The 12,216-nt window shown below is 40.9% G+C and overlaps 1 protein-coding gene across 1 annotated transcript in view; it reads left to right on the top strand.

Annotated features, from left to right (window-relative positions):
* Positions 1-2,833: 2,833 nt before the first annotated feature.
* Positions 2,834-12,216, top strand: part of LOC310964966 (inactive dipeptidyl peptidase 10-like) — a gene marked incomplete at its 5' end in the record, with an annotated part of 47,104 nt that continues 37,721 nt past the window's right edge. The window contains one exon of the mRNA XM_083938306.1: positions 2,834-2,893. Within this exon, the coding sequence (XP_083794432.1) occupies positions 2,834-2,893 (60 nt within the window). The remainder of the gene's footprint in view (positions 2,894-12,216) is intronic.

Below are 12,216 nucleotides of genomic sequence, written 5' to 3'. Positions count from 1 at the left end.
AGGAAACAGGTAGAAATATAAACAGTGTGCTCATTTTCCTGTAAATTAAAACATTATAATGCATTGTGAGATTGTGCATTAGCTAACCAGGAACAAAAGTATTTATTTTTTCATGAGCGTAACTATGGTGTAAACTCTCCCCGGTGGCCTGCGGGCTCATTTCACTCCACTCTGTGTTTGTCTTCATTACTCTGTTTCCTGCTCAGCTGCTCTAATTAAAGATGCTCCACTGCGATTAGCATTTCACTATTTACTAATAATCACCACAGTATGAAAAAAAAAACTCATGATTAATGAACAAACTGGAAATATTGGGATTAGTAGAACTAATGGCGATAAATATGCCAGTTTATGCTTCAGTTAGTTTAAATAAAGACTAAAATACTCTGACTTTTTAAAGATTTATTGCCCTTTAATGTAGCATTTTAATGAAACATCCACTCATCCACAGCATCCGTGTGTCTGTAATTAAAAAGACAATACATGTCACATTTATTGTCTTTATTTTCTTTAAATTGAGGAAAATAGGAACATGTAAAGTTTCATGTGAAGGAGTTCTTTAGTTTTAAAGATGTGTAAGATACTTATTAAAATGTGTGTATAAGGAAACCATTCATCAGACTTATTCAAAGAAGGAATACAGCAACTTATATATATGAATATTAATCACAATTTGGGCAAATTTATGCCATTTTGTTTATATTAATGAACGACTTAATTTGAAGAATACACTTGTACTATTAAATATTACAACTTAAATGACTGAATTAAACAATCTCCATGAAAATTAAAGGCAGTAAACACAACTTTGGGCGACATGGTGGTGTGGTGGTTAGCACTGTCGCCTCACAGCGAGAGGGTTCCTGATTCATGGACCCTTCTGTGTGGAGTTTGCATGTTGTCCCCGTGTCTGCGTGGGTTTTCTCCTGGTTCTCCGGTTTCCTCCCACAGTCCAAAGACGTGCAGGTGTTCGGTTCATTGCTGACTCTAAATCACCCGTAGGTGTGAATGGTTGTCTGTCTCTGTTCGTCTCTATGTGTCCTGTGATAGACTGGCGTCCTGTCCAGGGTGTACCCCGCCTCACGCCCGACGTCAGCTGGGATCGGCTCCAGCCCCCCGCGACCCCGACAGGGACAAGAGGTTGAAGATGAATGATGATGATGAAACACAACTTCTATTGAAGAAGTGAATATAAAGTGTATTTAAAGCCAAAAAACAACTTCAGCTGAAAGCAAACACACACATAATTGATCAAACGCTTATCGGAGCATCCTAAATTAACATTAGTTAATTAATTAATCTTACATACCAGCACGTCTAAACAGTTATCAGTTAGTTCAGTGGTGTAATAGCATGTTTGCTGGTTGTGTTGCTAATAAATAGTAACCATGTCACATTGATTTAGATAAGTGAACGGACAGATCACTGGAACTACGGAGCAGGTGTCCTATACCGCGTTGTAACGGACGCCCTGCAGCCAATCAGAGTGCAGCGTTCACCGAGACCGTGGTATAAATATCAATAAATATCTGGACGCACAATATTGGAAGTCCAATAGAAACGGTGCCAATGGTAAAAGTGCTCAATGAAAGCGATCGTACTGCACAATAAATATGATTTGTTGCACAGGAAATATGGCCAGCTCATCAAATATGAATTATGGTCATACATTTTTAATGGGAACATTTTACTGTAACAAATAATTACAAGTCTGGGAAAAGGGATGAAGCTTTAACATGCAGCCCTGTGCAGACTGTACATATGGATATGAGGCTTATAGTCGCAACAGATGCCTATTATTTTGAAATAAAACACATTAATTCTCATTGGATGAAAGAAAAAATCACTTTTAGTCCGCTGGATGCTAATTAAATACGTCAAATGTTGCATTATTTGAACATTAGATCATCATTTGATTGATTCAGAGACATGGCTGCAACAAAATGAGACAATCAGAAGACTTTTTATGAGAGGAATCAAAGAATAACACAGAATATAGAGTTTTTTCTGCAACTTTATACTTCTACTTCACTACATTTGGGAAGCTAACATCATTACTTATTATAGAATTGACTATGTATTATATAGGTTAACATAATACCTTATTTATCCCTGGGGGTAGAGTCACAGACTACCAGCATCAATAATTATACTCCTATAATATGATAAACATCATTTTGAAACAGACTGTTCTGCAAAGTGAGTATTCTGGGTACTTAAAGTGATGTTAGTGCACAGTATGTGTCCTTCACACACTGTATTCACCACTTTCTGAATGTAACCGACAGCAGCAGGTTCTTTAAAGGTCAAAGTTTAAGGTCAACATGCATGCATCAGTGTGAACTCCTGTCAAAGCGCCTTTCATCCCGACGCTGAACCTCCCTCACGCTTTGCAGTAAAAGCGTCACATTCAAAGGAAAAAACGCTCAAACCAAACGCCCGCAAATATCTGTGCCTCGAGCACATTTGCATTCTGATGAAGAAAAACATCTTGGTATGTGGGAGGCACTGGCAAACATCCTGCTTTATGAACTGTCTGTCAGCTGCATTTGAAGCATCACATAAGAGGAGAAGAGAGGGAAGAGGAGAGAGAATTTATTACCAGAGAGAGAGAGAGAGAGAGACAAAGGAGGTGGATTTGAATGTATCGCCTCTTGTGAAGCTTCATTAAGAGACGAGGAAGAGCAGCTCTGCAGCCTTTTAGCATCGTCAGCATCACTTTCTCTTCTGGTCAGCCTGGAGCCAAGGAGCTGGTGGGGGGAAGTCGGGGGGAAACTTTCGGCTATGATCCGATAAAAAAAAAGGAGCATTTTGTTGAAGCTGAGGAGCAAAGATGAACCAAACGGCGTCTGTGTCTCATCAGATTGAGTGTCAGCCAGTCAAGGATGCCAAGGTAGGATGGATGTGTTCATGTCGTGGTTCCTTTCTCACAATCATCACTGCACCACAAACAACTTATTCATGACAGTTGGCAAACTTTTACCTCATAACGATACATGCTTTATCATATTAAAGGTGGATTTTTAAATCAAAGCTATGTCAAGTTTGCATTCAAGACTATATGTTTACAAAACAGCTGATAGGAACGATGTTACAGAAGTAAAATGTCCGTTATTCCTCAAAGTAACAAGAAAATAGATCAATATAATGGCTTAAATTCCCCATGAGAAATAACTGTGTGATGGCAAAGTGTTGACACCTGACTATGAGAACACTTCAAAAAGCCTCTCTCTCCTTTTGAACGGTGTATTTTTGGGTCAAAAGACAGAAATAATGATGAATAGTGAATGTTTTGTACAGTTAGTGGAGTTGAGTGGTGAATGCTTTTAACAACTCTCACTGAAGTGATAAATTAAATGAACATATTCACCTTTTGTTTGGTTTTCCCACTTGATAACTGACCGATAACATAACAAATGAGACCTTTAAATACGAGACTTGTGTTTTTCATTTGTCAAGCTGGATTCTGAAAGTGCCCCTGTGTGTTTTGTGAGCTCTCCATGTTCTACAGCTCATATTAACGGTAAAAGTAATAATAAAAAAAGAGGCACAGTGACAGCAGCGAGCAAAATAAAGGCGCCGTCACTGAGCGGCTTCATTATTGCTCACAGTTTATGCAAAGCTGCGAGACAGGAAGACGAACAGCCCAAGTATAATCCTATGCTGCGGCAGGACGGGAATAATCTGGCAGGAACAAGCTTCCATCATTTCTGCAAAGGAATAACGACACTTTTAAACGGTGTGTCGTTCCTGCATGCATGCGTGACTTCCTGCTGTCATCCACCACCTTTTGAAGAAGTTCACAGGCATAAAAAATGACCGAAAACAGAAATTAATAGTCCGACTGTACGAGATGAGCAGGGATGCTGTGTTGCTATCCGTGTGCATTATTTAGCCTGAGTGGTTTTAATTGTGTCGTAAATCACAGCTCTGGTTTCAACTGCTTCATAAATAAGCTGCTGCCTCTTGACATACATTAGCTGCACATGAGAGTTCCCCACTGCTAATGGAGAGTTTCTCATTTCTTTGTGGAGTTGTTGGTGTGAATTTGAGCTTAGCATTTATGGATACAGACACATTCATATTTAATTGGCAAATTAGTGTTTAATCGCCATAATTCGGACCAGGTTTGTGCCAAAACATGACAGTATCGTCATCATCAGGAGACTAAAGCTCTCCAGTAGAGTTGAATGAGTTTAATTTTTCTCTGCAGACTGAGTAACTTTGGTTATCGACACTGACAATTACAGGATAACAGTAACTACAGAGCAAAGGTGGACACAATCTGCAAAGGTATTTTCATGGCTTAGTCTGATAATATCACCATTTGCATAGCCCCTGTTGTGGGAATTTTGGATATTTGTAATTCATAATCATCGTTTTGTCAGGTCAGACTCAGTTCAGTGTCTCCTCTGTCTCACCTTCTTAATGGATGATGTAAATAACTGACTCATGATGGTATATTGGCATATGTGTGCATGTGTACCCTGTGTTCGAGACCTTGTGATGAGAGAGGTTCAGAATTGTAATGTCTGAGGCAGGTTTTGTTTGGTCTAAAGACGTCATCCAACCTGTCCCTTCCTCTAAAAGACTGTGCGAGATTTGGCCCAACGTCATTCCTGCTAGACTCTAACTTTGTGAGGACGCAGGGGTGAACGTGTTTTTGTCTGCAGAGGAAAATGCTTTGGCAAAATAAACCACGGAGAAAATGCTGATCCTTTTTGTTGATCTTTATTGAAGAATGCATTTCCACAACAGCCCTAAAGCACAACATGATCCCCCTTGCTTGGTTCAAGGCCTTTAAATTTGTTCAGCGAGTTTAAAAGAAGGAATAAAGTGAAACAAAATGGCGTTTCCGTCTGATGAGGCTGGGTATTCTTGCAGGGTGTAAAACCCATTTATATAGGACATTGCATTTCCTCTCTAGACATCTAATACATGGGAAGCATCACTGTCTATCAGATGAGGAACAGGCAAAGGGAACTGAGAGGAAAGTGATGGTGAGCGATGTAAAAGTTTCCATTCAGGATGCGTTGTGCTGTCCTCCCACACAGGGTTAAAGAGCGACCCTATAATTCACCTCCTGTCAGTGCTGCGAACTGAAGCAGAAGCAGAGCGGCTGCGGCGACCCTCGATCCATAAGCAGTCATCAAACAAACAGCTTTACAGCACGTCAATCATCTCCGAACACAGAGCGAAAGGTGCTCTGGAGGCGTGAAATCTACATAGTCATCGCTGAAGCAGACATAACAAATATAAACTGATTCAGATTCAAGGAAAGTGGCAAATTAGCACATGTTGAAGGCTGTAAACAGCACGTAGTTCACCTTGCTTAAAGGCTTCTCCCCATAGGAATCACTGCTCAAAAACAATGCATATCTATAATGAAGTCATATTAAAAAAATGCTGATTTCATCACATTTTAGGGACATTTTATTCTAAGTTTGTTCTGTTACTTCTCTCTCTCTCATTCCCTTTCTTACCTTTTTCCAGTTGCTGTTGTAATCATGCTTGTTTTTCTTAGGTAGGTTGTTATTCTAGGACATTTTTATCTTACAGTCTATACTGTATATATCAGTTGAGTCCCATTTGCACAGGGTCAGGAGAGTGGGAGTACGTTCATACACTCGAGTTTGCAGCATCGTTTACAGAATGACAAAACTTCTTCTTTCATCTTAAAGGATGCTTCGTTGTGCCGGTTTGACCTTGTACTGCGAAGACACAGTGAGATTTAATGTGTGTAGGAGAGGGAAAACATCTCCTCACTTTGAATCACTGTTTATTTTACCTCAGAGCGAGTTTTAATTATGTTTTCAACTCACTTAGGGGGAGTTTTATGCTCTACAGAGCCACCTCGATTTGATGCTTATAAAGTCAACTTTCTCCTTACGAGGAGCTCAACAAGATCGACCGGTCAAGGCTTTTTTTGTAGGCAGATGACCATTAGCGGTTTTATACATACTATATTTATGTTGTGTGTGTTGTGTCTTAATGAAAGGTTGATACCTCTTCCTCTCTGAGTGGTGCATATGAAGCGATTTTCGCAGCCAGTCGGCTCAGCTTTGAAAAAAGACTGTTTTTTAAATAACGATTATGCAAACGAGGTATAACATGTTACTTAATTAGCTTTAGAGGTGCTGGTATAGGCATCCTTGTCACTTATTCCAGTCTTTGTGCTAAGCTAAGCTAACCAGATAGCGACAGATACTGTATTTAGGGTTTGAACTCAAAATTCAAAAGATTGAAACCAACTGAAGCATCAACCTATAAAAGAAAGCTGTGAAAGTGAACAGATTTCAGCCTGTTCAGTTCCCAATCACAGTCAAAAATCACTGAATATTAACATTAGCCCTGTGTAGTCCCTGCCATCTGTTACCGTGGAGATGAGTCGAGAAGCTCATTAGCATGTTAGCCCTTTGCGTCAGTTGCTAATTCAGGCCCTTCCCACTCAGATTTATGAAATGTCACTTAGAAAAAAAGATTTGTTGTTTAGAAACCCTTAACGCAGAGCTGGTCTGGTCACACTTGCACATCCTACGCTGTTACCGTGTGGAAGCCAGGCTGTGTGAGCTGAGACACCCTCCTGCCAAGTCCCTGACTAATGTGCAGGCAGTGGTGGAAGAAGTATTCATTTGCTTTATTTAGGTAAAAGTACAATTAACACACTGTGTAAATACTCCATTGCAATTAGAACTAGTTTATGAACCACATTTACTGTAAGTATCAAAAGTAAAAGTAGTCATTCAGGAGAAATACGGTCCCTTATGTTGATGTTTTGGTATTACTGGTGCTATTGTATTTTGCATGTTTAAGGCTCCACAAAATTTAACTTCACACCCACACGAAAACCCTCTGTATCTACACAAAGTATATCATTTATTTGTGATGCAGATACTTAATGTTTTAAGTTAATTCTGTCTCATAACCACGATCTGCACCTTAATGTACAGCTTTTAAGATACACTGTACCTGCAAGAATGTACAACAGTATAATACCATCAGTGTACAGTGTATATTTCAGTTCATATAACAAGTCACACTTGTTTAAATCTCAAAAATATTTTTAGATATTTCATTACAAAATGTTGGTGAACTGTGATGAAAAACTGTGGCCAACACACAAACAGATGCATGTACCTTAAATATTTTTAAAAAGTGATAAAAAAATACACATCTGTCTGAATCTATTGAATCATATGATTGTTTTAATTGTATGTATATTTATATTTTATATGCATATATTTATATTTTATATTTATATATGTATTTATATCATATATATATATTGGATCTCTCAACTTGATCCGATCGTCCTCGCCTGCTGGAGTCTCCATCTTGTTAGACTTTGACTCCGCCTCATTTCCTCTGACCAAAAAAGGGCATGTATGTGACGTTGGGGGGAGGGGCGTACGTCCATCTGGCTGACGTTTACCTCCGAGGAGAAGTGAGGGCAAGCGGCTAGCTGTCACTCAAGAGACCACACCCCTAATTATTCATAAACTTTACCTCCGATGGTACAATAGTACAAAAACAAATCATCCCCCTCAGTGTTGTCATGGAGATATGACCTAAATATAAAGACCACAGTGTTTTTTATTGTCCCAGGTCTTAAACAGGTTTAATAATGCTGTGAAAACGGCCTGTTTAACAGGGGGGTCAATGAGAAACTGCTCTATTGTGCAAACTGCTCCTAGTGGACACTCAGAGAACTGCAGTTTTTGGCACTTTTCTTATTGGATTAACCAGGAAGTCGCTGTGGCGGGGGCTTGGGTACACTTGGCCGGGTTTTAATGTATTTCTAAATACATTTTTTATTAATTATTGTATTTAAATTCAACTTCCTGTCGAGCTGTTTTGTTGATAATGTTTCAAAAATTTGAAAAAAAACAAAACGAACGCCCCAACTGCACAGGTGATGATGTCACCGCCTCGAACGGAATGTGATGATGTCATACGAGAGCAAAGGTCTGGAATGCGATGATGTCATAAAGAGCAAAGGTATGGAATGTGATGATGTAAGCAGCTGCCTCTGATTGGGACCCATATATACAAGCCCACAAAGACAAGGGGACAACACTTACTTTACAACACTCACTCACTTCTCGCTTCACACATCGACAACATACATCGAACACAATACAAAACTACTTACTACGCAATACACAAAGAGCAAACAACACAAATGGCTGCAGAAAAGATGACGTATTTGTCCAGGACTGAATGGGTCAGATATCAGCCGTCAAAAGAGGCTGAGATGTTCAACAGGCAGGCAGAGACTCCGACATCCACAGCTGAGGACAAACTCCTCAGGCCCTGGTGGCAAAATAGGCAGGGGGCAAACGAAATGAAGGAGGAGGCCAGAGGCCGCGTCCCAAAATTCAACGAGGCAGTCATGAGGACACACATGGATAGCGAAAATGCGGCGCTTATCGAACTGAAGAGAAGAAAGCAAAAGAAGGACAAAGAGGACAATCGGATGTATGAGGAGATGATCGAGTCCAAAAGGAGAAAGGCCGTGAGACAGGAGCAGGAGAAGATGTCTCAGAGAAGGCTTCAAAGTAGAGCAACAGCCGAAAATCACATTCGGCAAATGAAAGAAATGGAGATGGTGAAAGCGGCGGAGAGACTGCAGGACAAGAGAGATGCAGAAATGCTCCGGGCCCTGGATGAACAGCATGCAGCAGAGCAAAGACGCCTGGCAGAAAAAACATCTGCGTCCAAGAAAACAGATTTCAAAAACAAGAGGGATGATATATACAAAAGAAAGATCCAGAGAGAGAGAGAGGCGCAGACTCAAAGGATAGAGGAGCAGAAGATCAAACTTTCAGAGAATGAAAGACAAAGACAGCTCCTGCAAAGGAAAACCGATCAAGCAGAGATGTTCAGGAAGTCCCAGACGTCCAAACAGATTGTGATGGACAAACTGAGGGTCATGAAGAAGGAGAAGGATACCACCAAGGCCCTGAGAGAGGAGCAGAGCGTTGCCAAGGCCCTGGCCAAGAAAGAGGCTGAACTGGCAAAGCAGCAGAAGGAAAAGGATGAGAAGAAGGCGGCAATGCTTCAGTCTATCTCTGCCCACAGGCTGACGAAGATACAGAGGAGAGAGCAGAAGGAGAAGGAGGATTGTCAGAGCGATGCACACTGGCTCCAGGCACAGAAAGACGCTGACAGGCAGTTTGTAGCCAACGAAAAACTAAAGGCTCAAAAGATCAGAGAAGACAAAGTGAAACTCCATCAGTTCAATGCCGCCATGGCAGCTGAAAAACGTGAGCGCCTCCAGGAGCACATCACAGACGGACGTCATTCTGCGGTGAGAACCGCACAACAGTCCGCTGTGAGAGAGAAACAACTGAAGCAGTGTGTTCACCGTGACCTCCACGATGCCGCAGGGAAACTGCCTTTGTACGAGGCACGCCGGAGGCTGCAAGTCATCAGCCAAGAGACCAACATGGACTTCATGGGTCTGCCCTGTCTCCCACCCATCGCCAAGGGAGTCAAACGCACCTCTGCAGTCAAACGCACCTCTGCATCCAGTGACCTGCTCTCCCCTGTCAGCATGCAGGGATCCAGTGATGTATCAGCAGAAACCGTCGTGCCACTGACCCGACACTCCAGCGCCAAACCTCTGAAGCCGCTGCAGCAGAATCCAAATGGACCAGCGCGCAAATATGAAAAGACCAGCATTGTCAATCTGCAGCAGGTCGTCTTCTCCTATGCCAAGCTCCCGCCCATCGGACAGACAGCCAAGCGGTCCAAAAACATGTGACAGGCTTGGCCACCTCGACCCCCCTCCCCCCACCCCTAACCTCCCTCTCCCACTTCCCTTTTCCCTCTTTTCCTCTTTTCCTCTTCACCTCTCTTCTCTTAAAGGCCCGGTGTCTAGGATTTTTAGTGGCACTGATGGAAAATAATGTTGATATTATATATTTCCATCAGCTGAAACTAAGAATGAACGTGTTTAGCCCTCCTCCATGGTCCACTCTCCACCGTGGCGCCTGCTGAGGAGGGGTTTTCAGTTGGTTGTAGTCTCAACATCACCACTAGATGCCTCTGAATCACACACACTGGCCCTTTACATCTCCTTTTCTCTTCCTGACTTCTTTCTTTTCCTTTTCAGTGGTGAACACTGATGCCTCTTATTCTGTTCTTTGTGCAAGAGTTTACTCCGGGTGCTCCGGTTTTCCTCTTGAGATAATTGTAATAAGCATGTTGTCGTCTAAAGCTGGTAGCCGTAGTGTATTTTCACTGGGGAAATGTTCTCTTCTGGAAGAAACACTATTGACTAATGCTTCAGACCTAACTGTAAAGATATAAAGATGTAAATAAATAATCTGGGTGCTCCAGGTTATCAAATAAAAAATACAAAAATAAAAGAAGTAAAAATGAAATATAAAGTCTGGGATTACATTTGAATTAAAAAAAAAGGTTTAAAGTGTTTTTAAGTGTTTTTAAGTGTAGGTCAAGGTGATGCTGGGCTGACAGTTGATCCATTACTGATCTATTTCCACTGGAAAAGACCAGGTTACTCTTTAACCTTTCTGTTCTCCTAAGGGTCAATTTGACCGCATTTAATGTTGAACATCTCTAAATAACGATGTCTTTTTTTGTTTTTTTGCTTTATATTTATGACTTTTCCTCATTTCATGGGGACGACTCATAAAAAACCTAAAATTGTCATGATTATATATATTTTTTTATTGTTCTTATCATACATGTACTTGTGGCATCTGTGTTCCTTTGGGTCAGTTTGATAATCTGGATGATTTAATCATCATTATTATCGTTTATTTTACAATTCAAATCTTATATGAGGTCAAATTCATGCTGCTGTGCTTGATAACGGACGTTACTTTCATTCCAGATGTTACAAATAACACAAAATAGCACTTAAAATAACAGACTTACTTTAAAACACACACACAGAAATCCCTCCATGCAGTTTAACATCAGTGATATTTTTCATTCTGTTAAATAAAAACATAAAGTACCCGACATAACTTGAGTAAAAAATTGCTTATGATCATTTTAGAGGTGTTTAAATTCATTCATTCATTCATCTTCAACCGCTTATCCCGGGGTCGGGGTCACGGGGGGACTGGAGCCGATCCCAGCTGACATTGGGCGTGAGGCGGGGTCCACCCTGGACAGGACGCCAGTCTATCACAGGGCACGGTCAAATTGACCCCTAGAATAAATGGTGTTAGTCATATTTGAGGGCAACAGGAGGGTTAAATACAACAAGGATGCACCAAGCATAATATGTCTTCTTAAAAAGTGAATTGAACTCCTTAGAAACTCTTGGGTTCTGCAGAATATATAACTTTCACAGATCCATTTGACTCTCATCAAAGTGTTGCATACATGACGCTTCCTGCTACTTCTATAACTATTAGTCATATAAACTATCACAAGTCTTATAACCAATAAAATGTGTAGCCATAAAAACACCATCAGTGGTGTCTCGCTGTATCGTAGCTGCTGTTGCCGCTGCTCATCATTGATCATGTTTGTCATAATTATTATCATTGTCATATTCGATCACCTCAGCTGTGCTTGTTTCTACTATTCTGCTGAATTAACTGCCATAACATATGAGTCATATTCACATTACTATAGATATTATTATAGATACTGGAAGTGTGTCTGTCTCTGTCTTTGTGTCTGTCTTTGTCTCTCTCTGTCCATCTGTCCGTCTTTTCTCTCTCTCTCTCTCTCCTTCTCTTCCTCTCTCCGGTGCAGACAGATGTGCGTCCTCCACAGAGCTGGGTCTGTCTGACGTTTCTGTCTGTTATAGTGAAGGTTGTCGTTGCCACCGTACTCTACGGGGGAATTGTTGGGTCTCTGTAAATCATAAATAAGTCACAGAGTGTGGTCTTTACTCCACTCCTGTGTCCTGAGATAACTTATGTTATGGTTTGGCACTATAAATAAAATTGAATTGAATATTTCCAGCTTCAAAGGCCCCTGATGGTTTAAAGTAACATTTATTCATAATCAGAGAGTATGAATGAATAAATGTGAGTCTGTTGTCTGTCACTAGAGAGCAGTGTTACACAAAAGTCTGCACCCATGTCGAGGCTTGTGGAGGGGTCTGCAACAAGGTTTTAAACATGCAGTCAGTTAAGACACAGAACAATTAGCATAAACTGTTGCAGCTGGTAAAGGCAGGGCTAATTTATAAATATGTAGGCTCTATATAATTCTGGGTTGCTTAGT

This window comes from Echiichthys vipera (genome assembly GCF_963691815.1).
Source record: "Echiichthys vipera genome assembly, chromosome: 23".
In the NCBI taxonomy this organism is placed as follows: Eukaryota; Metazoa; Chordata; class Actinopteri; order Perciformes; family Trachinidae; genus Echiichthys; species Echiichthys vipera.
Note: the sequence above shows the minus strand (reverse complement) of the source record. Positions and strands in the feature narration are given on the sequence as shown.